The sequence below is a fragment of the Vigna umbellata genome, chromosome 1 (genome assembly GCF_029865625.1).
Source record: "Vigna umbellata cultivar VRB3 chromosome 1, Vumbellata_1.0, whole genome shotgun sequence".
Taxonomy (NCBI): domain Eukaryota; kingdom Viridiplantae; phylum Streptophyta; class Magnoliopsida; order Fabales; family Fabaceae; genus Vigna; species Vigna umbellata.
Window position 1 is genome coordinate 55,669,112 of NC_142165.1, and position 26,921 is coordinate 55,696,032.

The 26,921-nt window shown below is 36.0% G+C and overlaps 2 protein-coding genes across 11 annotated transcripts; one reads left to right on the forward strand and one right to left on the reverse strand.

Annotated features, from left to right (window-relative positions):
• Positions 1–764: 764 nt before the first annotated feature.
• LOC124831670 (putative protein phosphatase 2C 9) lies at positions 765–15,397 on the reverse strand. Of its 2 annotated transcripts, XM_088103832.1 has the most exons (6): positions 15,062–15,381; positions 14,773–14,869; positions 5,307–5,546; positions 4,696–4,972; positions 1,896–2,050; positions 765–1,168 (listed from the first exon to the last, which is right to left on the reverse strand). In XM_088103832.1, exons 2-6 carry the CDS (start codon positions 14,806–14,808, stop codon positions 1,028–1,030), a joined length of 849 nt encoding a protein of 282 aa, XP_087959958.1. In that variant the 5' UTR covers positions 14,809–14,869; positions 15,062–15,381; the 3' UTR covers positions 765–1,027. The 2 variants fall into 2 exon arrangements, with proteins under 2 accessions (XP_087959958.1, XP_087959957.1); XM_088103831.1 differs by lacking the exon at positions 765–1,168 and having other exon boundaries at positions 1,716–2,050; positions 15,062–15,397.
• A 3,215-nt stretch (positions 15,398–18,612) lies between these two features.
• Positions 18,613–24,944, forward strand: LOC124839023 (tobamovirus multiplication protein 1-like). Of its 9 annotated transcripts, none has more exons than XR_015783364.1 (13): positions 18,619–18,948; positions 19,196–19,258; positions 19,330–19,420; positions 19,509–19,561; positions 20,229–20,321; positions 20,411–20,482; positions 20,592–20,676; positions 22,726–22,771; positions 22,853–22,916; positions 23,048–23,101; positions 23,186–23,263; positions 24,051–24,209; positions 24,530–24,669. XR_015783364.1 is itself a non-coding variant. In XM_088103837.1 (13 exons), exons 1-12 carry the CDS (start codon positions 18,784–18,786, stop codon positions 24,141–24,143), a joined length of 957 nt encoding a protein of 318 aa, XP_087959963.1. In that variant the 5' UTR covers positions 18,620–18,783; the 3' UTR covers positions 24,144–24,178; positions 24,530–24,669. The 9 variants fall into 9 exon arrangements, 8 of the variants coding, with proteins under 8 accessions (XP_087959966.1, XP_087959965.1, XP_047170717.1 ...); XM_088103837.1 differs by having other exon boundaries at positions 18,620–18,948; positions 24,051–24,178; XM_088103833.1 differs by lacking the exon at positions 24,051–24,209 and adding an exon at positions 24,791–24,944 and having other exon boundaries at positions 18,623–18,948; positions 24,530–24,700.
• The last annotated feature ends 1,977 nt before the right edge of the window (positions 24,945–26,921 follow it).

The following is a 26,921-nucleotide window of genomic DNA, read 5'->3' on the forward strand; positions in this document are numbered from 1 at the left end:
TTTTGACAAATATATTCAGATTTGGAAATTGTTTTCTAGAACACGTTTTTGGAATTTTTTTTCTTTTTTATATATTTGGAAATTGTAGAAAGAAATTCATTTTGAAAACTCGTTCCAAAACGTATTTTATGTATTTCAGAAAACTTTCTCTAATATATATCACATATGTTCCGAAAAACTTGTTCCAGAAAACAATTTTCTGTTTTGAAAAATTTCTCCTTAAAATTCTGTTTCGAAAAATTTATTTCAGAAATTCTTTTCTAAAAATCTTATTCTAAGACTCATGTTTCAAAAACTTTAAAATATTTATTTAAAAATTTTCCATAATAGATATTCAGAAGTCACTTTCGTAGAAAATAAAATAATTATTATAAAAATTATAAAAGCGCAGTTAGAGATTATGGAAATGAATAAAAAAAAGCCCAAATAAAAGCCGCACCAAATCACACGGCGAGAATTTAACTCTTTAATATTGGTGGGCACACCTATGGTGAAAAGGAAAATAAATTTAATATTTTAAACAACAATTTTAAATAATAATTTAAATTCCCAACAGAAAATACTCATTGTTACTTAAATTCGCAACAACAATTTTAAATAATAATTTAAATACACAAGTTAGGTCATTTCAACCATATCATACCATCGGTTTATAAAATAAATGTATAAATTACCCAGTTGAAATTATAAACTGCTGCTGTCATCTTCTTCACACTGCTCCACGACACAATAATAATAATAATAAAAAATAATAATAGTAATAATAATAGTAATAATAATGCATATTGAAAGAAAATTATTGTGTGAATCTACACCACGAAGAAATCAAGAACTAAACGCCACGACCTAAATTCGAGAATTTAAATTTTATATTTTTACATATGAAGGGAAGGGGCAAAACCTATTTTGCAGGATATTCCAAATTAATGATGGATTTTCATGGGTATGGAATTGCATCTTGATTTGTAGAATAATATATATATATAAATATATACCCTGATTTTAGAGAGTGTGTATGTTCCAATTTTCAACCCTTGAAACGAACTACAATGCAGGAAATATCATCCTTACTGTCTCTGTTCAATGCCTCAGTGGCTAGTTGCTTGGCTGCTTTTTGTGGATCCTTTATTCTTCTTGCAATATCAACAGCTTCTTGATTTCCCATTACCTGGAATAAGTGCAAATTTTAAGTACATGGAATAATTATTTGCCAAAACAATGTGTTTTTCCTTTCCCAATTCCCTGATGCATCATTGAGTTTCATTTTCTATTGTCTAAGACTTGTGTGTTAACACTTCCAAGAAAATATAATGTATAATGTAAAAACTTTATGCATAAATTACCTACAAGAGAAACTTATTTTGATATAGACTTAAACTTTTCAACCCTCATCCCAAGTTCCCAACCACTGAACCTGCTGAAATGCTAATGGAACTTGCATGTATGGCATAAAAAAAACACTTGCAACTATTAGCAGCAACACACCATCAAACACTTTTCAGTGATTCTTGATATATTTGACTCAATTATAGTGCTTTTTGGAAGTGTGTGTTATTAGCCTTTTAGTGTATTTTGAAGGTTCAACAGATAGGTAACAGAAAAAATTCAGAAGAGAATCTGGACTCAAAATATTGGGAATGGTAATGAAATGGAAACCCTAGATGTAGTGCCAATGATGCACTTGTCCACACATAGGCTGCCACTATTAGCAATTGCAATGATGTTGTTAGTCAGAAATTGGGACAAACTTTTGGATTTGAGAAAAGTTGAAATAAAAATGAATTAAATTGTTGGAGGACAGAAGTAAAAGAAATAAAAAATTCAAGGTGAGTTAAGGCATGGAAAGTGCAGTTTTGCCTTAATGGAAAAATAGAGAAAAAGAGAATAACATCAACCTTCCATAGACCATCACTAGCAAGTATCAAAAGTTCAACATCTGGGGTGATATCAGCGTACTGAATGTCAGGATCAGATCGCAAGTGTGTTTTGAGGTTTTTGTCTCCAAAGGCTCGAGAAACTGCTAGCTGCCCATTCACTCTTGCAACATCACCTGATATAAACCACAAAAATGAAGAAATTATTACAAAATAGAAAGCATTCAACAAAAAGGAATCCTAATATTTTCAATCATATTTCATATAGAATGTATGTAATCAAATGATTCTTAATTCATTTTGAAAGTATAACATTGTTTTGTTTTTTCAAATTAGTGATACAGATCTAATTTATTTGATAAACGTTTAATTAGTAACTGTGATGATGGTGATAAAGTTATTCAATAAAAAATTGTTCATGCAATTTGGACTTTACAGTGATGTCAAATCATTCCTCCTCATATGGTTTCTCCTCAGTGTGTAATACTTATCCAAAAGTGTAGGAAACTATGTTGAACTATAAGGCTTTTTCCTTTATTCTCTAGAAAAAAAAATAAGGATGATAGTAATCATAAACCATAATGATATTATGGTAATAGTAATAACAAATCATGATTAAAGAGAAAAAAAAGATGCTCAATGATGAACAGAGTCCAAACAGAGAAGTTCAGAGTCATTCTACAAAGTGAACATGTGATAAACTGGGATTGATTAAGTGTAGCCACAATGAGTAGCATGCCCCTGTGGTTGGGTTTTAACACAGAAAATAGTAACCATTTGGACCATCAGTTAAAGACAACTTAGAACACTTAGGCAAACGAATTTTTTTTCAGCACACCCTAGAAGCAAATGATTCCATTCCAAAATAATACACTTATTGGCTACATTTCTTGTTTATGTCCACAAGAACATCTCAACAAATGTTCACTCTTTTAAAGAAGACAACTAGTTTTCAAACAAACTTGAGAAAATTGTTCTCACTACAAATGTTTTTAACAAATTTGAAAAACCCTCTTAATTATAAGTTGTCGAAGTTCCTACATTGACTAAAGATATGTCTAAATTATAGTATATAAGTAAGTATATAAGTTACCTTATACTGATTTTGTAAAGTAAAGTTATATTTAAAATTCATTTTCTAAGAAGGTATTAAAGCCTGATTCTGATCTAAGGACAGGTGACTTATGGGCCAACCACACTTCTGTTGCGCAGCTCTATTTCTACAATTATAACATAAGTTTTATGAATAGACTTGAGGAACTCTTCCCAAATAGCAAAAACCCGAGTATCCCACTCAAAAATTTCAATAGAATGATAAAGACTATCTCACTTGCATGTGACTCTCGCGTCTCTTCTATTAAATTTTCCTCCCTTCACACAATCTTCCTCTTAATATAGTCTCTTCTCTCTTGCCAAGAGCTCTCATTTACAATGGTGGTAAATGACTTCATTCACGAATATGATTTAGTATACTTAAATTATCACACCTCTCCTCCTAACCTCTCATAATGATGGTGGAATCCTTCAAGAGTGAACATATGTTCTACTACCTCTTGGAATACACTTTTTTTTTTTTAATTTCTACGAGATTCCACATTAACTAGAGATAAGACTAAATTACAATATACAAGTAGGTGAAAACCTCACCTTATAAATTGGTTTTGTAGGGTTGAGTTAGGTTTAAAATTCACTTCTTAACATAGTATCAGAGCTATATTAGAGTCTATCCAACAAAGTTCGTTCTTTGCTACGTTTATTGTTCCACATGTTATTGTCTGGTTATCGAACCACCCATAGATATATAATCCCACGCTCGAGTTGTATATGCTTAGGCATGAGGAGTGTGGTAGAGATCTTATATTGACTAGAGATAAGACCAAATCACAATATTGGATGTAAACCTCACCTTACAAACCATTTTTGTAAGGTTGAATTAGACTAAAAGTCCATTTCTTAACACCACCTACTTTTTAAGACTAGAATTCGGACAACTCCCAAAATGATCATAACTATGGCAGGTTATGAGTGTCCATTGTTAAGGTAAGCTTCCAACAAGACAAAACCATGATTAGTTCGTATCACATTATTTGATCAAAGGTTTAAGGTGAGTATAGACCTTGACCATAGCTGCTTGTGATTTTATTTGGATTAAATAATAACTACAAAATTAAAATTCAGGGAACATTAATTCAACAAATGAAATTGTGTTGTGATAACCAAGCAGCTTTGCACATGGCATCTAACTCACTTTTTCAAGAAAGGACTAAACATATACATATATAAATAATTGTCATTAAGTCTGAGAAAATCATCTCTCAAAATAAATTTCACTGCTGAATAAATTACAGAAATCTATCTTGAATTTATTCTCGTGTGATGAAGTTAACAACTTAACATGCATTAGCCACAACCATATGATACTCATTCTACTTTATAGATATCTCATAAGATCCAACCATCCTAAAAATTGGAATGGTGGCCATATATAAAGCAATAAGGACAATATCTTACATTTAAATTCAGGTTACTTACATTGGCTGCAGCTTACTTTGATTTAATTTAACCTATCCTTCACTTTTTTTAAACTTTCATTCTTTTCTTTCAACCCATCCTTTACTTTTCTAATGAGTACAAATCATGCATATAGAACAGTCAAACCTCTCTCTCACACACACATATCATGTCCATCTCTCAGTTAAATGTAATTTGAAAAGGAAAAATAGATTGGGACTTGTAAAATCTCATTATGGGAAGAAAAAAAAAATCAGCATAGAACACCTAAGGCAACAACTCAGAACTTGCAGAGGGTTAATTGATGAACCTGGCATGTTTGAGACAAAGCCACCTCTTGTCTCAATGCTGCCCCTCTCAGTATTGGGCTCATGATCAGTTGTCATCTGTGCAGCCTCCCCTCCCCTTGACACAACAGCTCGAGAATCTCCTACATTGGCTACCCATAATTTCTGATTATTTATGAGAATTGCAGTCACTGCAGTTGATCCTCCTCGTCCCAAATCAGGACTATGAGAAAGAATTTCCTGATCTGTTGTTACATAGGCATTAGAAATGGACATGAATGGATCATTCCAGAAGTCCTCCTGGATAAAGAATCACAAATTCACAATCATAAATATACTAAAGATAGTAAGAAAAGGTACAATAAGCCAAATTTACCAGTATTTGATCTTTCAAATTTATCTTGCTAGGACAGAGATCTTACCAACCTCTTCAAGACTTTAAAACTAAAATGACTTATCATTCATATGGTTGATAGCAGTATATTGATTGCCAAAAAGTATAGGAACTTGAGAAAAAGAAAATCAGTATACTAAAAGCAATATAAAATTGAAATGAACAAAACTCTTATCCAGATAAATCAGATGAAATTATGATAAATGCATAACAGCTCTTCAGTTTGATTCAACAACTTACTTCCTTCAAGATATTAGGAAACAGATGCTTTTGTAAATAGGCTGGTACACTGTCTCCCAGGTGTCCATCATATATAGCAAAAAGGCCAAGCTCTCGCCCATTGAACTCGACAAATTTTGCTACATGGTAGTCCTCCATGGGATGGTTTGCTTTCCCTTTGACTAGGCTATAGCCATATTTGACTGAGGACTGACTGCTCTTGCCCTTGCCAGAGTTAGATGAAGATCTTCCTCCAACCACCTTCAGATAGAGAAATTGAAATGCAACAACAGGAGAGTTTATAGATTTTGTTTAACATATTTCAATAATGTATAATAACGGAAAGGAAAGAAAAACTTTATATCTATGATTACCAAAAGGGAATGAGTTGGAAGAAGTCACTAAGACAATGTGAGAAACAAATGAAGAAACATATTAATAATGATCTCATATTCCCATCTAGCTATGGGGTTTTCTATTTAATCAATGCCCAGATGCTGCAAGAAATCCATCATTGGCATGGTACCAAAATATTATCTGTCAGCGTAACTAAACATATGGGGTTTTTACTCCATTGTTCTCTTTCCAACCTGTTTCAGTATCAACATTTCTGATCCAGTAAAAGATTGATCATGATTTGTGAATTATTCATCTCACAAAACCAACCATATTCTTTCTCTCATGATGCAAGTAACACTTCTGTCCACTCTGGCACCAATATTTTCAGGCAGTGAAGGAAGAAGCCAGGAAGTGACTAACCCTCTTTGAGCCTCTTGGCATGTCCTGACCTTCAAATCTACTAAAATAAATTTTTCCAAAAGAAAAATCCATAAAGGACTATTTCTTCCTTCAAATAGATAGTCAACACAAGCTGCTCAAGTTTACCTATTACCAATTGTCTTCACATTCTTGACTAGCCTTCTGTCAGTATATGCCAACTTATTTTCAAATTAACTGGTAGCCATTGTAAACAAATATAAAGTCATTTTTAGGCTTTCACTTAATAGCTTAAGAGAATTAGTTGACATGGCACCATCTCTGATCTGATGATCTGATTCCATCACTATATCTGTGACCAAGTTTGAAGTTGAGAAGCTTCCATTGTCTGATAACATTTGTATCCTAATGGTTGCTCGTGCCCATGTTATTCTTGCATTCATGTTGTACTTTTACGGGTGTGTTTAGCTTTCGTCTCTCTTTTTCCTTAAATTAACTCCTTACGTGGGTTTATCTGCTTTTGCCTTCTTTGGCCCATTTCTTTCCATTACGCTACATAATAGCTACTTGGTTCTTATTCCTAAACTGGCTGGCATAGTTGGTATATTTTTTTTTGGCAGTTTGTTTAATTTAGATATATTCTTTTGCTGTGTCATTCACCATGTTCTCTTCCAGCTAGATGTTGATCAAGCCAATTCAGAAGACTCAAAATTTCACATTCCAGTCCTCAACTGACGTTTTGGACATTCATCGTGGAACCCATCCACTTCTCTTATAAGCATTATTCAACAATCATTTTGCAGTATCTATGTGAGAATGCTTGGAAAGAGAACAATGGAGTAAAAAGAAAATTCCAATCATAAGGAAAGGAGTTATTCCAACCAGGGGTCAGATTTGTTAGGATATTTATCCTATTTTATCATCATTATATTGTGTTAAGGGTTACCCTATTTATCATGATTATATTGTGTCTAGGATTACCCTATTTATCATGATTATATTGTGTTTAGGGTTACCTTATTTATCATGTACTTTTGTATCAATTTATTCTTATAAATAGAAGATTGTGAGAGGGATCAATCAAGCCCTCTAGAATTATTTCTGTCTCGTAATATCTGTCCGACGCCACAGTCCGTCGTCGCCCGCCACCGTCCGCCGCTGCCCGTCGCCGGCCACCGGCCACCGTCCGCCATCGCCGGCCACCGTCCGCTGTCGTCGGCCACCGTCGTCCATCGCTGTCACAGTTCCGTTCGTCTAAACCCTTAGGGTTTTCTTGTTCCTCGCTGGTACTCTTTCTTTCTCCGGAAGTCCATCAATTACCTCCGAGAAGCTAAATGGAAAAAATTATCTATCATGGTCTGTTGCCGTTGAAATGTGGTTTCTTGGCCAAGGGCATTATGACCACCTTGAGCGAGATGGAAGCCATGTGCCTACTGAAAAAGTTGATCAGTGGAAACAAGCAGATTTCCAGTTGTGTGCCCTGTTATGGCAATCAGTGGAACCCAAACTTCTTGTATCTTTGAGGGCTTTCAAAATTTGTCACTCCTTTTGGAAGAAAGCCCAAAGCATTTATGCCAACGATATTCAACGTCTCTATGACACTACGAACAAGCTTGCATCTCTTAAAATGGCAGACCATGATATGGTGTCCTTCATGGCTGAAGCCCAATCTACTGTCGAAGAACTTAGGATGTTTTTGGAAGTGGACCCATTAGAGGATATCAAAAAGAAACTAGACAAATTTTACATGGTGTTGATCCTTCGTGCCCTACATCCCGATTTTGATCATCTCAGATATCAACTTCTAACTAGTCATGAGGTCCCCTCTATGGAAACATTGACCACCCGCCTTTTGTGTGTCCCGGTACCTCAAACTCAAGAAGCACATGAACTAGTGGAACCATCTATCATGGTTGCCACACGAGGAAGAGGAGGACGTGGCACTAGAGGAGGAGGACGAGGAGGTCGGGGACGTCCTCAATGCACATACTGTAAAAGGATGGGTCATACTCAAAAGAATTGCTACTCCTTACATGGTTTCCCTTCCAAAACCGTCAATATTTCGAAGACTGAAACTTCCACTTCGAAGACGAAAACTTCCACTTCTATTTTTCTGAGGATGAATATCAAGAGTATTTAAGGTTAAAGTCTAACAGCTTGGCACAACCATCTCAATCTCCCAGTACATCAACAGCCTGCGTTTCTCAATCTATGGAAGCTCAAAATTCATGGGTAATTGACTCAGGTGCTTCTGATCACATTTCTGGTAATACCTCTTTGTTCTCATCTATTTCCTTTCGAGAAAAACCTCATTTCATAACCCTTGCAAATGGATCTAAAACTTCCTCCAAAGGAGTCGACCATGTTTCTTTATCTCCCTCCCTCAATCTCAACTCAGTCCTTTTTGTCCCTACTTGTCCTTTTAATTTAATTTCCCTAAGTCAGTTGACTAAAATGTTAAATTGTTCAATAACCTTTGATCATAAATCTTTTGTTATACAGGAGCGTGATTCGGGGAGACAGATTGGAGAAGGATATGAAGCTGGCGGATTATACCATTTTGGATCTCGTTCAAGGGTGTCCTGTGTTGCTGCTCCTAATCCTAAAGTGCTACATGATCGACTTGGCCATCCTCATTTGTCCATATTAAAAAAGATGTGTCCTGAACTTAGTGGTCTCCAAACCTTAGAATGTGAATCATGTCAATTAGGAAAACATGTTAGATCTTCCTTTCCTAAAAGGTCTCAATCAATATGTAATTCTAGTTTCTCCATCATCCATTCTGATATATGGGGACCTAGTCGTATCTCCTCATTTGGTTTTAGATATTTTGTTACCTTTATTGATGAATATTCAAGATGTACTTGGGTTTATCTTATGGAAAATCGTTCTGAATTGTTAGCTATCTTTACATATTTTTTGAATGAAATCAAGAATCAATTTGGTCAAGTAATATTAAGAAGTGATAATGCAAAAATGTATTTCTCATCCTCCTTTTCTGCCATCTTGAGTTCCCATGGTATCTTACATCAGTCTACTTGTCCTCATACACCGCAGCAAAATGGTATAGCAGAACGCAAAAATAGACACTTGGTTGAAACTGCTCGTACCCTTTTGCTTGGTGCCCATATTCCTGTCCATCACTGGGGGATGCCATCTTAACTGCATGTTATCTTATTATTAGGATGCCCTCCTCCTCTCTTGATAATAAAGTCCCTTCTCCATTTTGTTTCCTAATGTTACTCTCTTTCATACATCTCCCCGAGTGTTTGGCTGTGTATGTTTTGTTCATGACATGTCTCCAGGTCTAGACAAACTCTCCGCTTGCGCTCTCAAATGTGTCTTCTTAGGCTATTCTTGACTTCAAAAAGGATATCGGTGTTACTCTCCTGAACCTCAGAAGTATTACATGTCGGCCAATGTCACATTCTTTGAACAGACTCCTTACTTCTCTCCATCTGTTCAGGATGTTTCTATCCTCTAGCAGGTCCTTCCTATTCTAATGGCTGAGTCAAATAGCTCCACTGTCTCTGTCATTCCAAGTCTTGATCACAATCCTTCTACACCCGTTTCTCCACATACTGAGATCATCCCACAGAGGGCCCCAATGGATAGTCCACCTCCCCAAGACAATGGTGAATCTCCTACTTCAGATTCTTCTCCCTCGTTACCTCCTCCCACGCCTCCTGGTGAAAATGATTCAACATGGCCTATTGCCCCCAGAAAAGGTACTCGTTCCACTCGAAACCCTCATCCCATTTATAATTTTCTAAGCTATCATCGATTGTCGCCCTCCTATTTTTCTCTTTTATCCTCAGTGTCCTCTGTTGTTATACCCAAGAATGTGAAAAAAGCACTTGATCATCCTGGATGGCGACAAGCTATGATTGCAGAAATGCAGGCTCTTGACCACAGTAATACTTGGGAGCTGGTGCCTCTTCCCCCAGGCAAAAAGGCGGTTGGTTGTGATGGGTGTATGCAGTTAAAGTCGGCCCTAATGGTGAAATTGATCGGCTTAAAGCTCGGCTTGTTGCAAAAGGTTACACTCAGGTTTATGGTCTTGATTATTGTGACACTTTCTCTCTTGTAGCCAAGATGACTACTATTCGCCTCTTCTTTGCCATGACAGTCATTCGTCATTGGCCACTTCATCAATTGGATATCAAGAATGCCTTCCTACATGATGATCTTGAGGAAGAAGTTTATATGGAGCAGCCTCCTGGGTTTGTTGCTCAGGGGAGTCTGGTATGGTATGCAAATTGCATCGATCTCTATATGGCCTCAAGTAATCCCCATGTGCTTGGTTTGGAAAGTTTAGCTCCATTGTTCAAAAATTTGGGCTAAAACGCAGTGAAGCAGACCATTCAGTTTTTTACTGTCATTCTTCTCTTGGGAAATGTGTTTACTTAATAGTATATGTTGATGATATCGTCATTACAGGAAATGATGTTGTTGGAATATCTCAACTAAAAGAGTACTTGTGTAGACATTTTCAAACCAAGGATCTTGGAAGTCTCAAATACTTCTTAGGCATTGAAGTAGCGCAATCAAGAGATGGAGTTGTAATCTCCCAGAGGAAGTATGCTCTTGATATATTACAAGAAACAGGCATGATTGATTGTAGACCGGTAGACAGTCCCATGGACCCAAACAAGAAATTAAGGACAGAAGAAGGTGAATTATTCTCCGATCCAGAGAGGTATAGGAGGCTGGTTGGAAAACTGATTTATCTCACTATTACAAGGCCAGATCTATCCTTTGCAGTTGGAGTGGTTAGTCAGTTCATGGAGGCTCCATGTGTTGACCATTGGAATGCTCTCATTCGCATTCTAAGGTATGTAAAGAAGGCTCTCGGGCAAGGATTGTTATATGAAGATAAAGCAATCAGGTCTCTGGGTATTGTGATGCAGATTGGACAGGTTCATCTATTGATAGACGGTCTACTACAGGATATTGTGCTTTTTTGGGAGGAAACATTATTTCATGGAAAAGTAAGAACCAGAATGTAGTAGCTAGATCAACCGCGGAAGCCGAGTATAGGGCAATGGCATCACTGTTAGATATATTATATCTTTTATCTTTTAGTTAGTTTGTTATTATTTCTCATTTGTATTTTGAGCTTAGCCCATATTTCTTCTATTATAAATAGAGAACCCTATGTGTATATTCAACACAAGGGAGATTAATCCAAATATAGTTTTTCACTATATTCAACTTGGTATCAGAGCAGGTTCTCTGATCTCTTCTTGTGGCCTCTGCTGTCTGTCGGCGGCCGTCCGCCATGGCCGCCGGCAGCCCCTAAATTTCAGTCGACAGTCCATTTTCTCTTCTATTCAGTGCAGCCAGTCGCCGACCATCGCCGCTTTTCGTTGCCATCGCTGCTATCATTGTCGCCGCCACTTTCCGCTGCCGCCGCCGTCGCCACCGCCGGCCACCGTCACAGCTTCGACGGGTGACCTGCGGATCTGGACCGTCTCTTCGAGCGACGGCCAACCACGCCGGTTTCGAGAGCCAGTTCTCAGTCACGCTCCGCCACGCAGCGCTTCTTTCCGGCCAGTCCGTCGCCGGCCGCCGGTCGCCGTCACAGTTTCGACCGGTGACCAGCAGATCTGAAGCGTCTCCTCGAGCGACGGCCAACCCCGCCGGAGACAAGCACAGACTCCGCTCAACGCGCCTCCACGCGCCGCCTTCTTCTCGTCAGATCTCGGGCGCGTGTTCTGCACGCGCCGCCTGCCCGGTGTCGGAGTTTCACCGCGACACCTCCATAGCTCTCGCCGGACCTCCCTCTCTCTGTTCAGACCTTCCAGAGCAGCCATTGCTGCCATCTTCGTCTGTCTTCGTCTCCGCCGTTGATTGTCCAAGCACCGTTTTCCGCTATACAGGCACTGTTTGCCGCTGTCCAGCCATTGTTTGCCGCTGTCCGGCACCGTTTGCCGTTGGCCAGGCGCCGTTTGCCGTTGTCCAGGCGCCGTTTTGCCACTGTCCCGCGCCGTTTGCCGCTGTCCCGCGCCGTTTGCCGCTGTCCAGGCACCGTATGCTTCCAACCACTGTAGGCCCCCATCATCTCGTCAGTTAGTGATGGCAGTCCCTGTAGTTTTGTCGCTTCCAACCACTACAGGCCCCATCAGTCAGTGATGACAATTTAGTCCCTCCATTTTTATAGCAGTCAACCGCCGCTGCAGTCGCTACCGCCTCAGACAGACGCAATTGCATCAGTTCTTCTTGGGCTAGAGTTTAGCCCGATCTTGTGATACACGGCTAAGTATCACCACTTGGGAGTTGTCCAACAAAGAATTTTGGAGCTCCAACGTATCTTTGGATCTTTGATGCCTTTGTTTCAGCATTGTAGCTTAATATTTTGTTTTGTTTTAGTGGTCCAGCAACTGTGATATTCCACATTTCCGCCGTTCACACTGAGGGGGAGTACGTTTCCAAGTCACTGCAAGTCACATATATATGGGTGTAGTCCCTGCAGTTTTGTAGATTTCAGCTACTACTACTGATCCCGTCACCCATCCATCATTGATGAGGATTTAGTGTAGTCCCTGCAGTTTTGTAGCTCTTAGCTTTCAGCTACCACTGTTGATCCCGTCACTCATCCATCATTGATTGGGAATCAGTCCTTGCAGTTTGTCATTGTCCACCACTGCTCTCCTTCATCCACTTTTGAAGTTGAAGTTTCACAAGCTGCTGTTAGTCCATCTATGTTTGCCTCACACTCTTGAAGACAAATCATCTAGTTCAACACTGAGTTCATCTATTCCAAGCTTAGTTCATACAATTTGTATGCTCCAGCTTGAGGGAGAGTGTTAGATATATTATATCTTTTATCTTTTAGTTAGTTTGTTATTATTTTTCATTTGTATTTTGGGCTTAGCCCATATTTCTTCTATTATAAATAAAGAACCCTATGTGTGTATTCAACACAAGGGAGATTAATCCAAATATAGTTTTTCACTATATTCAACAATCACTAACATGTGAACTTATATGGGTGAAACAATTCCTTCAAGAGGTTAAATTTTGTGACATCCATACTATGAAGATGTATTGCAACAATCAAGTTGCTCTCCACATTGCATCAAATCTAGTGTTTCACGAGAGGACTAAACATATAGAAATTGATTGTCATTTTGTTCGTGAAAAGTTGTTGACTAAAGAAATATGTACTGAGTTTATTGGGTCAAACAATCAACTCGCATATGTATTGACCAAGTCATTAAGGGGTCCTCGGATTGAGTTTATTTGTTCCAAGCTTGGTACATACAATTTGTATGCTCCAGCTTGAGGGGGAGTGTTAGGATCGTCAGAGGTGAAGAATGGATCACTTAGGCAGAAAAATAATTTGAAGTGCAAAGAAGTGAAGATTATATAGCCTAAATTAACAAAGGACCAACAATCTATTGGTTTAATCTTGAGAGAAACAGAAGATGATCTCACTTGGAATTAGTGCTTCTATGACCAAGGGTTCATGAGTTTCTGTGCAACCTTTAGTGTATATACAACAAAACCATATGATTGCAGGTACATGAATCAAACAATACCAATGTCTACTGTATAAAACCAAAATATGAGAAAGAGCTTTTACATTCAAGGCTTTTTCAATATTTTCTCTTGGAGTTTTCCTTGGTCAACCACTACCCTGTCATTGATCTATCCTCCATCTAACCAATTCTTTCAACAGGTGATTCAATTGTTCGCTTCCACACGTGGACAAACCATTTCAGGCAAGATTATGTCAAATGTTCCTCGAAAGGTGGTATTCCTATGTAAATATCCATTACTAATCCTATTTTATCTAGAAAGAACATTCATCTACCAAAATATTCTATTTCCAGAATACTTGCGCTCTAGCTAGAACTTCACCACCCAGCTATCAATACTGTTGGAAATATCACATTGCCTCCTGGTATAACCAAATTCAGTATATAATGGAAGATACTTCGCCCAAACCAAACTGGTTTTGTTGATTGAGTTAGACTAAAATTCAAATTCTAAGATTCCAGTTTATCTGATCAAGTCACTTGCTATTATGTCATTATTATTAGACAACCCACAGATGTTCAATTCTGCAAACTTCACACTTGAAATATCCAATTATCATTGAGGGAAGTGAGATGGAGTTCCTACATCAATTAACTCAATGACCAAATTAAAGTATATACGTAAGAAAAAACTCTCACCTCACAAGTAAATTTCGTAGTGTTGAATTAGACCCAAACCAAATTTCTAAGACATACCATAAAACACAGTTGGTCTTGTAGCTATTTAGAAAATCTCCTTTTAAGCCTGATGAGCTCCATTGTTTTATCACAAATAACACAGTCACTTATCAATTTCATCCATTCTTGTAGTGCATTCCTATTATAGGAAAATCCTCCAAGGCCCCACTGTTCTTTATAATTAAATGTCGGTATGAGATATAGCAAACTCATTCATTCTGTAGTCGTCAAGTCCAAAACATTCTCGCACGGACGAACATGTTAGAGATATGAAAAAAATATTATGTCTCTATCAAAAGCTTAAGCTTTCAGAAAAGCTGGTTATTGGCAACTGTTTGAACAGAAATAATCAATTCACAGAACCTTTCTCATCAAGATTAAGAAAATAAAATTTGGAAAAGTCCCAAGTCCATTCTCTAGCACAGCAGCAGAGCTTAAACCTCAACTCTCGATCAGCAATTCACCACATGACATCCTCACATCCTCATATGGAGATTGATTATTTCCAAAAGAAAAAGAAAATATTCCAAAGGGACAGAATTCCTCACCTGGCTGACAGAGCTGAAGCAACAAAGACTGTCCATATAATCCAGCCCCACCTCAAACTTTCCGTCTATCAGTCAACATCTAACTCTTACCACAAAACTGCAAAAAAAAAAAAAAAAAAAAAAACTCAACGTGAGTGAAAGTCCAAAACTAAAAAGTTCCAAAAGAAAGCCGATCAATAAAGGAAGCAATTCAATCATCCCAGAAAAGAAATTCAAAAAAAGAAGATAAAAAAAAAAAGGAAATTCCCAACACCCAGATAATGAATTGGTAATCCAAAAACTCCCTTACCGATCCAAAAATCAAAACTTTTCCCTGGAAAAAGATCTGGAAGTCAATTGGGTCGTCTCTAGTTAATTGTTAAAGGAAGGAAAGAGCGAGAGAGAGGCAGAAATTAAAGGGAAGAAGGAGAAGAACGTATAAGGAGTGAAATTTTATTGATTGATAATATAGGAATAGGAAGATGGAATAGGGGATGGATGGTTGAAAGAGTAGACTTAGATAACCGTCTTGTATTGGTTTTGTTGAGAAAGTCTTTGCGCAGTTTTGTTAGCAACGGAATGAGAATGGGGGCCAAAAGGCATAGGTTGCCCTTATTGACTTTTGCAGTTTCTCTGTGCCTTGTTTTATTGCTGACACTGTTTCTTTGTTTGTTTCTTTCTATGATTTATTACAGCTGTTTTTGTTTTCAGAATTCACTTGACTTCACAATAATAACGTGATTACGTTACATAGTTCCTTCCTTCCTATAAACCCAACATCGAACAAGCTGATTGTATTGTTTTGTATTCTACTGCATTGTCATTCATTGGTGGAGTTTCTCACCCCATCTGTGGGGTCCACTCCAAGGTCGGCCAAATTTTCAACCTTCCATGTTCTCCTTCTTGCTTCCTCCCCAAAAGAGTCAAAAGGAAAAACAAACCAAATTACAATAGCACAGTACAATACTCCTTTGTGTACTCGAGTGCTGTAAAATTATTACTACAAAGACTTGGATTCTGTACAGCAAACAAAAGCTTCTATTTTTCTAAACATTAATAATATGGTAGATGGACCACAATATTTAGATTTTTTTTTGTTAGGTTTTTAATTGGAGAAATAGGAAAGATTCCATATTACATTTGCCAAAGAGAACATCACTCTCTTTTCAACAAATATCAAAGAGAGTCACCCCTTTTCAACAACAAATGTCAAAGAGAATATTCCTTCCTTTTCAACAACCAATGTCAAAGGGAGCACCTATCCACAGATAGTCTCAGGATTTACTAGGTACAACAAGTAGATTAATCTCACATGCCTCATGCTCATTAACCACATACACTTTTATGCATGCTCCATCACCAATTCAAAAGTCAAACCTAACCCTAAACATAGTCACTAATCTCATTCTCTAATTATCATCACGATTTATAGCTCCTAAAGCTTGGTTCACATTAGGGATGACAAAAATAGCTACGTCCGTGGATATCCATAAATAAAATCCGCGACGGATAGTTGGTACATGCGAGTATTTACTACTCGCAGGTTGCGGGTATTTTTAATTCCTGCTTATAAACGGGTCGGGTGTGGATATTATACCACCCGACCTGTGGATACCCGTTACTCAAAAAAATAAAAATAAAAATAAAAATTTAATTTATGTTTTATTTAATTAAATTAAATTTATATTTTATTAGATTAAATTTAATTAAAATTAAATTTTAATTTATGTTTTTTATATTAAAATTTATATATTATTTTGTAATTTTATTTAAATTTTATTTTAAAAATATCTAAAATATATTTTTTTTAATATTTGCAGTATCCGCAAGTTTTAAAATATCTACGGGTTTTTTGAAATGGGTATCCGCACAGGTAGTAGGTGGGTTGCAAGTGTAGTTTTCATTTACGGGTCGGGTTGTGGGTAGACATTATCCGTACCCGACCCGCTGTCATCCCTAATCTACTTCTATTCTTCTTCATATTTATCATTTTTAACAAAAATGCATAGGAATAATCAATTATCATAAGTGATAATCGATTATTCCAAAGAACTCATATTTTTCTTAAATTATACTGTGATAATCGATTTTAAATTAAGATAATCGATTATCTCAATGACCTTAGCACATCAAACTTCTAGAATCATCACATATGAAAGGATAATCGATTATCATCCCATATAATCGATTATTCCTAAAACATAGCTCAAAACTAATGCACAAATAATCGATTATAACTAGTGATAATCGATTATTATCAAATTCGAAACACATCTTGAACATAATTCAAGTATTCAAAACACATATACATTAACTCTAGGGAACTTACCTAAAACATCATGCATGCATTCAAGCCTCATATACATTTATGAACAAATCCTAATACATACATTACATTACTGGAATCATCCAAAACCCATCATTATGCATATTACAACCTAAACAAACCCAACATATTGCATATGATCATCATATCATTCTATATAACGTATATTTGCATGGTAAAACCCTCAAGCATCATAACTTGGTCCCCCCTTAGTATCAAAACCTATTATCTTGGTATAACCCAACAAACCCATACATACTTTCATAGAAAAAAACCCAACACAAACATTACATAAGTTGGTCCCCCTTAGCATCAAAACCTATTATCTTGGTATAACCCAACAAAACCATACATACTTTCATAGGGAAAATCCAACACAAACATTACATAAACTCTGTGCCCATATACACAATCCTTACCCAACTACAAATAATGTTAATCATAATCATGTACATATGCATCAAAACAATGATTATCAATCAAAATAATCAAGAACATATAACATACAACAACAAACAAACAAAGGTAAACTTCTCCATACCATGACCAATACTAGGGCTTTATATCTATACTTCAAAAACACCACAAATCTCCCATTGCATTAAGGTTTGTTACAACCCTTTCTCTTCTCTCCACAAAATGTCCTTCTTCTCTCTTTCTCTATGTTTCTCTCTTTGATGTAGAGTTTCTAAAAACAAATGTCACCCTTCTCCCTTATACCTTAATTTTTATAAATCACTTAAAACCTGTCTCTAATATTCTCTTACTTAAAATAATATATTTTTAAATCTAACTCTATCTAAATATCTATCTTTCTTCTATTCCAGGTTCAATCCTCTATCTATTTATTTTTATTTAATTTATTTTGCATGTTTTTATTTCTACACTCCTTTATTTAATTTATGCATCAATTAATAAAAATAAAAAATCATTTTACCCTTAAGCAAAAATACAAATAATTAAAGTTTTTCTCTTTACTCTCTCCGAACTTAGAATTAAACCCAAAATCACTCAATCCTATACCACAAATCTATCAATAAGCCAACCCATCATATTGATACTATCAAACACACACATCACCATGTTAACAAGAGACCAATCATATATTATACTTAATTAAAATAACATCAAAAAATTAACATAATTATATTTTAACAAAAATATTTATACACAATACCTTATTAATCATATAAACTCTTAAAAGAAAATATTATCAAGTTTTAACAAAAACTTTATTTCTAAAATTCTTATTTTCCCGTCTCATAATTTTCATGCATAAATATAATTAATAAAAATTAACAATATTAAAATTATATATACAAAAATATTTATTTTGTAGGTAGTTTTTTTTTTCTGTTAGTAATTTATTTACTGAACGAGTAAGTCAACATATCTTTGCACTGATTGATCCGAGGAAAATGATAAAGTCAAAAGTAAAAATATAAATCCATTTAGGTCACAAACCAAAAGTTGTTATTACTAATCTCGCATCAAATCAATCATGCGTCATCTTCGTCTAATCCCATCTCAGAAACCAAAGCAAAGCATGTCTCCTGCATAATTAACGAATATGCCACCATGCTACACGTGTCACACCACCCACATACGGGTGCAATTTGGAGCTAGCCACGTCACATTCTATTCACTTTTCGTGGTGCACTGAAACTTTCCTTGTTATTAACTCCTTCGTCATTTCCAATCCTGTTATGGCATTTGGACTCCGAACCAAGAGCTTTGGGTTCATAGAAGGAGAGCCTGAGTTTGTGAGTGCATTCCAATGGTGGAACCAGATTGATGACTCGGATCAATGGCAGAGAGGCACTTACTATGCCCTTTGTGTCGCTTATACGTTGGTCTCATTTATTGCCCTGGTTAGAAAAATGCTTAACTTTTTTCAATTATTGTCTTTTAATTTTTAATCACTTTTTCCCTTTTTTTTTGGCTTCGGTCTGAACTTATTATTTACTACATAACTGACACCCCGTCTCGTCAAATCTCAATAAGGTTTAAACTTTAACCTCTGACCAGATTTTTATGATCCAACACTGATGTTTCTCTATGAGGGTCATTGTTTTGCAACCCCTGTGAACTCTGAATGCGTTGGTTTTCTTCATGCAGAATGTGAATGGTTGTCTTTTGGTGCCTGAGATGTTAATTGTGTGCCAATTTGGTAAAATAAGGGTTTGTAGCTGTTTGTGCCCAAGCCAGATTTTTGCAAAGGAAGCCATAATCGTAACCTGTTTATTTCTCAGGTACAACTGGTGCGAATTCAAATAAGGGTACCTGAAGATGGGTGGACAATGCAGAAGATTTTCCACTTGATGAACTTTGTTGTCAATGGATGTATGTGACTTGTGAATAGTCTATAAACAGCTCTGATAGCTTGTTTGTTTTTATTTTTATGCTTGATGAATCCATATTACGCTTGCAGTGAGGGCTGTCCTTTTCGGTTTATACAAAAGTGTTTTTGCAATAAGAGCAAAGGTATTTTTCTATTCTTAAATCTCATACTGTAATTTAAGCATTAATCCCACTTCTTCATTTATTGCTTTTGTTGGTAGGTTAGGGAAGTAGGATTAAAGTAGAGCACATCGTGTCTTTTGCTAAGCTTGGATTTTGAATGATTGAGTTTACAATGGAAGATGGATTATGAAAATAGTTAGTTTCATCAAGATTTTTTAATTTTGTCTGTTGATAAATATCATGACCAAAGAGGTTTCAGTCAATTGTATTTTCTTGCCCCATTTTAAGAAGTCCATTACATGTTTTTAGTTTCTACTATGACTTATAAAACAAGTTCAATTAGTGTGTAGTCCAAGATCATAATAAGCTATGGTCAGGTCCAATTGTGGCCTGCTTTTATTTACTCTTCGTTGTAAATTGAAAAACTTAGTTACTAATTACATGGAGTTTGGTCTTAAAAACATGGTGATCCATGACGTCGGACCATGCAATAATTTTTCCCTCCCCTAAGAATAAATAACAAACCAGTTTATAAGAAAATGTTCTGAATTACAAATTTACTACCCTTCTGCTAGGCTTTCATCTATCTGTCTTTTTTTTCAACCTTTATTTTTCTTTTGTCCAGTCAGCTTATCCTCCTTAAGTGTTTCTGTTCATGTTCTGACCTATTATCACATTACGTTTATAGGCACTAGAGCAGATGTTAATGGAGCTTCCTAGTCTTCTGTTTTTTTCTACGTGTACATTGCTTGTCTTGTTCTGGGCTGAGATATATCACGAGGTATGTTTACTTTCTTTTGGGAGAACTACATTAACAGTCATTATTTTATGGAAAATTATATTAACTTTATCTGTCTCGAATGTATTCAGGCAAGAAGTGAACCCTCACAGAAACTTAGGCCTGCTTATGTTATTATCAATGGTTTTATTTACTTGGTACAGGCAAGTGCACAATCTTGATTTCCTTGTCCACCATTCTAGTCCTTAAAATAAGAATTCTTACTAGTTAATGTAATGATTTTATTTTAATCATCTCGCCTGATAATAATAGATCTGCCTCTGGATTTACATGTGGATTTACATGATTGCAAGCAAAACTGCTACAGGCTTGGAAGCTGCAGAACTCTTCCTTTCAGGTTATTTCTATCAACATGACTTTAGTTGATGACTTTTTTGTGTCTATTTAATTTTCATCTTGCCCTCAAATAATGTTGTTGGAAATGTTGTTGGAATTCCTCTTCGATGAAACATTTCTCCTAAGAATCACATCTCTTTATCTATCTTTTTACATAAAGAGTGAAGAATCACAACTTTATATGAATGATGAACGGTTTTTTCATCTCCTATAGGGAGAGTATTTCATTCTATTCAATCCTTTCAATCTTCTTAAAAGAAGAAAGACAAATCTTTTACTCAAATACTTTTACATAGTGCTCCTATTTTGCCCTCATCCAGGAGGGAATTTCCTGAAGTTTTAATTCCGGAGTTCTCGGAATATGGGGATACGATGAGAAGGGCTACTAATCTGATCAACATCTCTCACCTTCATATAATGATGGAGAAGAGATACCGATAAAGTATGATATATAGGAAGAAAACCTCTTGTGAGTATATTTGGGTGTAAAAGTTTTCTTCATATACTCATAGAGATGAACTTTGGTTTCAAGTTATGGGTCTCTTCAGAGAAGAGAATTGTTCGAAGCAAATATATGGTATGTTTGAGGATCAAACAGTTCAAGATATCTGGGAAGCCAAATTTTAAGGTAGTTCGTGACAAAATATGTCAGATGAAGGGAAACTTCATAGCTTTGAAGAAGCCATTAAGATCAATGACAAATGGTTGCATGCACATGAATGAAGAAATTCAATCCTTGAAGGAGAACTAATCCCATGATTTGCGGTATTTCCAAAAGAGAACGACATGGACATCAGATTGCCAGAAGAAAGAAAACATTGACATTACAAATTGTTGTGAATATAGAGAATAAATTGTTGTGAAGGGTTACGAAGACATAGATTTTGAAGAGACTCTTTTTTATCAGTAGTGAGGATAACATCTTTTAGTACTAAACTAAACTTGGAGATTGAAGAACTTGATGTTAAAACTAATTTCCCACAGGGAGACTTGGAAGAAGAAATACACACGGAGCAAGTTAACCATCTTTTAGTGCTAAACTAAACTTGGTGGATTACATGTCACGAAGGATTTGAGCAAGTCTTTTGCCATGAAAGATTGGTACAAAGCCATATATTGCTTATGTTCTAAGATAATAGATTCTTATCAAATCCTAGAAGCTATGAAATATACCATATATTGCTTATGTTCTTAGAGAATAGATTCTTATCAGATCCTAGAAGCTATGAATGGACACAAGGGTATCTAAGATAAGAGGATCTACTAAAAGGAGTTTGTGTTTTGGCAATGGAAATTCCACGCTTAAGATTTTAGATATGGCAATGGATAAAAAGGTATCTAAGAGGAACTACCAAAAGGAGTTTGTATTTTGGGAATGGAAATTCCATGCTCGTTGGATATTAAGATTTAAATATGGCCAAAGATGTTTATTCCAGAAAATCTATATTAGGTTATTTAATTACTTTTGAAGAAAATTGCATTTCTACAATAGAAGTGTGTTAAGAAATGCCATGGATGAAGAATTTCCTAAGTTAAATGCACAGAATCCATATGATTATGAGGTGAATTTAGATAATTGAAGTACAGTCTATCTAGCCATATTCCATTCACGCTCTAAACACATCATATCATTGGATATGAGAAGCTTTGAAGATAGAAAAGATCAATACAAACGTTAATTCGTTTGAGATAATGACCAAGACAATGCCAATCTAGAAGGATTAGATATTGGAGAGAAGCTATGGGTGCGAAGAAAGGTGGTTCCTTTTTCACATATTTGGTGAGAATTGAAAAATGCTCATACAAGAGGGGAGATTCTTCAAGAGATTCTTTGAGAAAGAGAACATATTTGTATGCTTACTCTTACTCTTAACTTTTGCTTCTGCATGGTGCTTATTTTGCATTTCGCAAACAGGGGAATTTGTTCTGCAAATCCCAACTAACACTCTTAAAATAGAAACTCGAGAATATGTGAATCGATTATCGCTACTAAGAAACTTCATGTATAGTTGTTTGGTATTGTGACCTTTGCTTTAATGTTCTTTTGCAGTTATATCATTCTTTGCTCTTCTTGGATTTTTGTTGTACGGTGGAAGGTAAGCTAACTAAGATGTTGTCTTTCAGATGGCACAATCCTTTGTTGGCCATTGTACACTAACCTTTTCAGGATGGCGTAGGTTGTTTTTCTTATTGAGGCGTTTCCCCATTGAATCTAGAGGCCGTCAAAAGAAACTTTACGAGGTTATTTTCTGAAGTATTTGTTGCTTCAGGCTTTTCAACCTTTAGAGAGAAATATATCCTTAAACTGTGTGAGGTAAAAACTGTATGCTTTAAAGCTCTTGCTGTTTGTGACTAACGTTTCACCATGGCAGGTTGGGTCTGTTACTAGTATTTGTTGCAGTTGTTTTCTGATAAGATGTGCTTTGGTGAGTTCCTTCCCATTTAAAGCTACTGTATTTATTTAAAGTTATTGTTTTCTGACATGATGTTAGTTTTCACCTTTGATATAGCTTGCATTTTCTGTATTTGGTAAGAATACAGATCTTGATGTCTTGAACCATCCCATTCTTAACCTGGTTTACTATTTGGTAAGTCAACTTCTTGTATTTCTTAGCCAGGGAATCATGTTTAATTTTTGCGTTAAATTTCTCTACTAAACCAATGACTACTCTATTTGGTGATCAAAATATCATTTGATTTACTACAGAAAAAAAGGCAAATCCTAACCAGTGGGAACCAGTTAAGGAGTAAAAGTAGAAATTTTTCACACAACATAAAATGCAAATGCTAACCAGTGGGTAACTTGTTAAAAGGAGTAAACATCTTAACTAGTGAGTACTTGTTTAAGTTGTAAACAATGGAAACTTTTCATTAGTGTAATTACTGCTCCCCAACAAAAAAGGACAGAAGTCCTGGCCAGTGGGCACCCATTAAGGTGTAAACAAAGGATTCTTTCATTAGAAAGTATCATTAATTCCCCTTTTTTCAATGCATTTCTAATATAAATTTTAGCAAAATCTTTTTATTTTGAATTTTCTAACTGCTAGCAATACCAAAAAAGTTTTTCTTGACCACCTTATGATTTAAGATTATTATTCTATTATTATAATTATTATCAGTTACTATTTAAATGTTTAAGTGCATACTTTCTATGATATGATTTGAGATCATATACACCTAACAATGCATTTAATTCATTAGCATCATATCAAAGTGTCATGTGACATCCTCCAAGAAAATAATATTTTTGTCACCCTAAACAGACCAGAAGGATTTCATATGATCAATACAAATATCAACATTTGCGTAAAATTCCCTTGTATTCTGATTCTCAACCTGGATGGTTCTTTCTCCCTGGATTGTTCTGTACTGCAGATGGTAGAGATTGTTCCCTCAGCGTTGGTGCTCTTCATACTGCGAAAGCTGCCCCCACGACGAGTTTCTGACCAGTACCACCCCATTAGATGAGTTGTGCATTTAAAAGCCTCCCATCAACACTCAATGTCTGTTCCTTTATATCTTCAGTCTGAGATGGTCCATAACTTTTTTTTCCTACATATCTTCGGTCTGATATGGTCCATAACTGTTCTGTATATTCATAATTTCATTTTATTCAATTAATGTCGTTTATTCTCTAAACTACATCTCCTTTCTATTTATGTTTTTCTAAAGTGAAAACTAGCATTAAAGAAACCGTGTCCACTATCTAGCCTATGCTTTACTATTACTATTTATGATACTTGGAAACTAATTTTCAGTAAAAGTGAAAATAAGGTTCATGTTAATAATAATAGGGATGGTAATGGGTCCGGATAGTATTATAATATTTGTCTCAATAATCATAACTCTTGCAGTCTGTAACACGCGTGAAGAAGGATTCAAAGAGAGTGGGAAAATTGGTGGAGAGTGAGGGCCACGTGGCAAGCAATGAGGAGAAGGCAGAGGTGCGTAAAAGCACACATATGAGAAGAGAGAGTATAAAAATGCGTGGATTCACCCAATTCCACCCATTGAGGACAAGTGTGGTATGATTCTTTTCTGCTATCCTTCTTCCTGCTATATTTTTTGTAACCTTCTCTCTAACCTTATCTCTTTATTCCCCAATTTCATTTCAGGAATGATTCATCCCAAATTGATTTCTCAGAAGTTATGGCCACTGCAACCACATTTTCTTCATTCATAAATTATTTGCTCCCTCAATTTTTTGTTGATTGTTGTTACAAACAATATACATTTCTTTTCTATTAATACAAAAGCATTTTTTTGTTCCCTCAAATTCTAGAAGAACTGGTACATTGGTGTTTTAATTGACTCTTGGTTGAGACACACTTATGAAGGAGAGTTACAAAATGAGGTAAAAAAAATGTCGACGATATGTATTGTTTATCGTTAACCGTGAGAAGCTCGAAGCAGCTCTTACAGTGCAATCCAAATCATAGGACAAGAAGATGGACCAATCCAAATAGCATTACAACAATTGTTAGAAAATGCATCTCAATCTTTGGGAAGTTCATTGAACTTAGGATCAGCAACGAAGGTTATTCCGTTCGCCATGGTTCCTATGGCAAAGGATATTTCACTGGGTTTCCATTTTGATGGTTCGACTCCGATCCTAGGGTGGATATTTAAAGCAGACAAGTTCTTTAACTATCATACGCCTGATTCAAATAGGGTGGAAATTGCTTTAGTGTATTTCGAGAAAGAGCTGATACCATAGTTTCAGAAGTTACAAAAGATCGAAGCAGCCACCACTTGAACAACGTTAACTCGTGCTTTGGAATCTTAATTTGGACCTTCACCATTCGATTTCCCAATGACAGATCTCTTCAAGTTGCAACAACATGGATCAGTATCGGATTACTACTTAAAATTCATGACGTTGGCTAATAGATCAGAAGGTTTGACAGAGGAAGCTGTTTTAAATTGTTTCATTTGTGGCTTAAGTGTTGACATTAAACATGATGTTGTGGCCATAATACCAGCAAATTTGTTGAGAGCAGTAGTCTTGGCGGAGGAAAAATATACACCTACACCTAAATCATCACCTTCCTACTCTACCAGATTCACAACTTCATCATCCTACTCCACTTCTACAACTCATCATTGAGGAACACACTCAAACAGCCTTTATCAGAGGTTAAATTTACTATACCACCCTTATTACCCATACCACAGGATCCACAACTTAAAAACCCCAATGTTAAAAGGATAAGCCATGTTGAAATGCCTTTGAGACGTGACAAAGGCCAATGTTATTTCTATGATGAAAAATTTTCTTTCATGCAACTTGGTGAAGAGGAATAGGACAGTGAGAAAGAACCGCCAAATGAAACAAAAGAATAAGAGATATCAAACAAGGAGGATCATCACGTATCCCTGAATGCATTAAAAAGAGGCTTGGGATTAGGGACACTCAAATTCAAGGCTTATATAGACATTCTTTCAATAATAGTGTTGATTGATGGATGGAGTTGAGATAATTTTCTAGAGCCTAAGGTGGCAAAACAGAGCTATGGTGGGCAATGACAATTATATGGAGTCAGAGAGATTGATTCAATACTTAAACTTACAAGCTCATGGCAATGTATTTTAGTTATCAACGTATTTGTTACCAATTTTGGGTGCAAATCTTATACTTGGTGCTAGTTGGCTCAAAACCATAGAGCCCCACTTGGCTTACTATGACATACTTCAAATCAAGTTTTTCTATGATGGAAAATTTAGTATATTACAAGGTGACAATGCTAATTTCTCGGATACAACACAATTACATCACATAAGGAGAATGGTCAAGTGGACACTACTCATTTTCCTTTGCTTGAAATTCCTGATGACATGGAACTAGAATTGACTCTTTTGTCACGCACATATAGATCAGTATTCATCACCCCTTCTGTCTTACCATCACATACCACTATTAGAAGGCTCAAATCCTGTTAAAGTCAGACCTTACATAAGTATCCTCACAACCTTACAAGTACTCTCACAGCCAGAAGGAAGAAATTGAAAAGTTAGTAGAAAACATCTTAAGGGAAGGTATCATTCAATTGCTCAGCATTTCTCTTCTCCAATCATTTTGGTCAAGAATAAAGATGGATGTTGGATGGTATGTACTGACTACAAAGCTTTAAATGCTATTACTATAAATGATAGTTTCCCAATCCCAATAGTAGATGAGTTGATTGTTGAGCTTTATAGAGCTTGTTATTTTTCTATGTTGGATATAAGATTTGGTTACCATCAAAT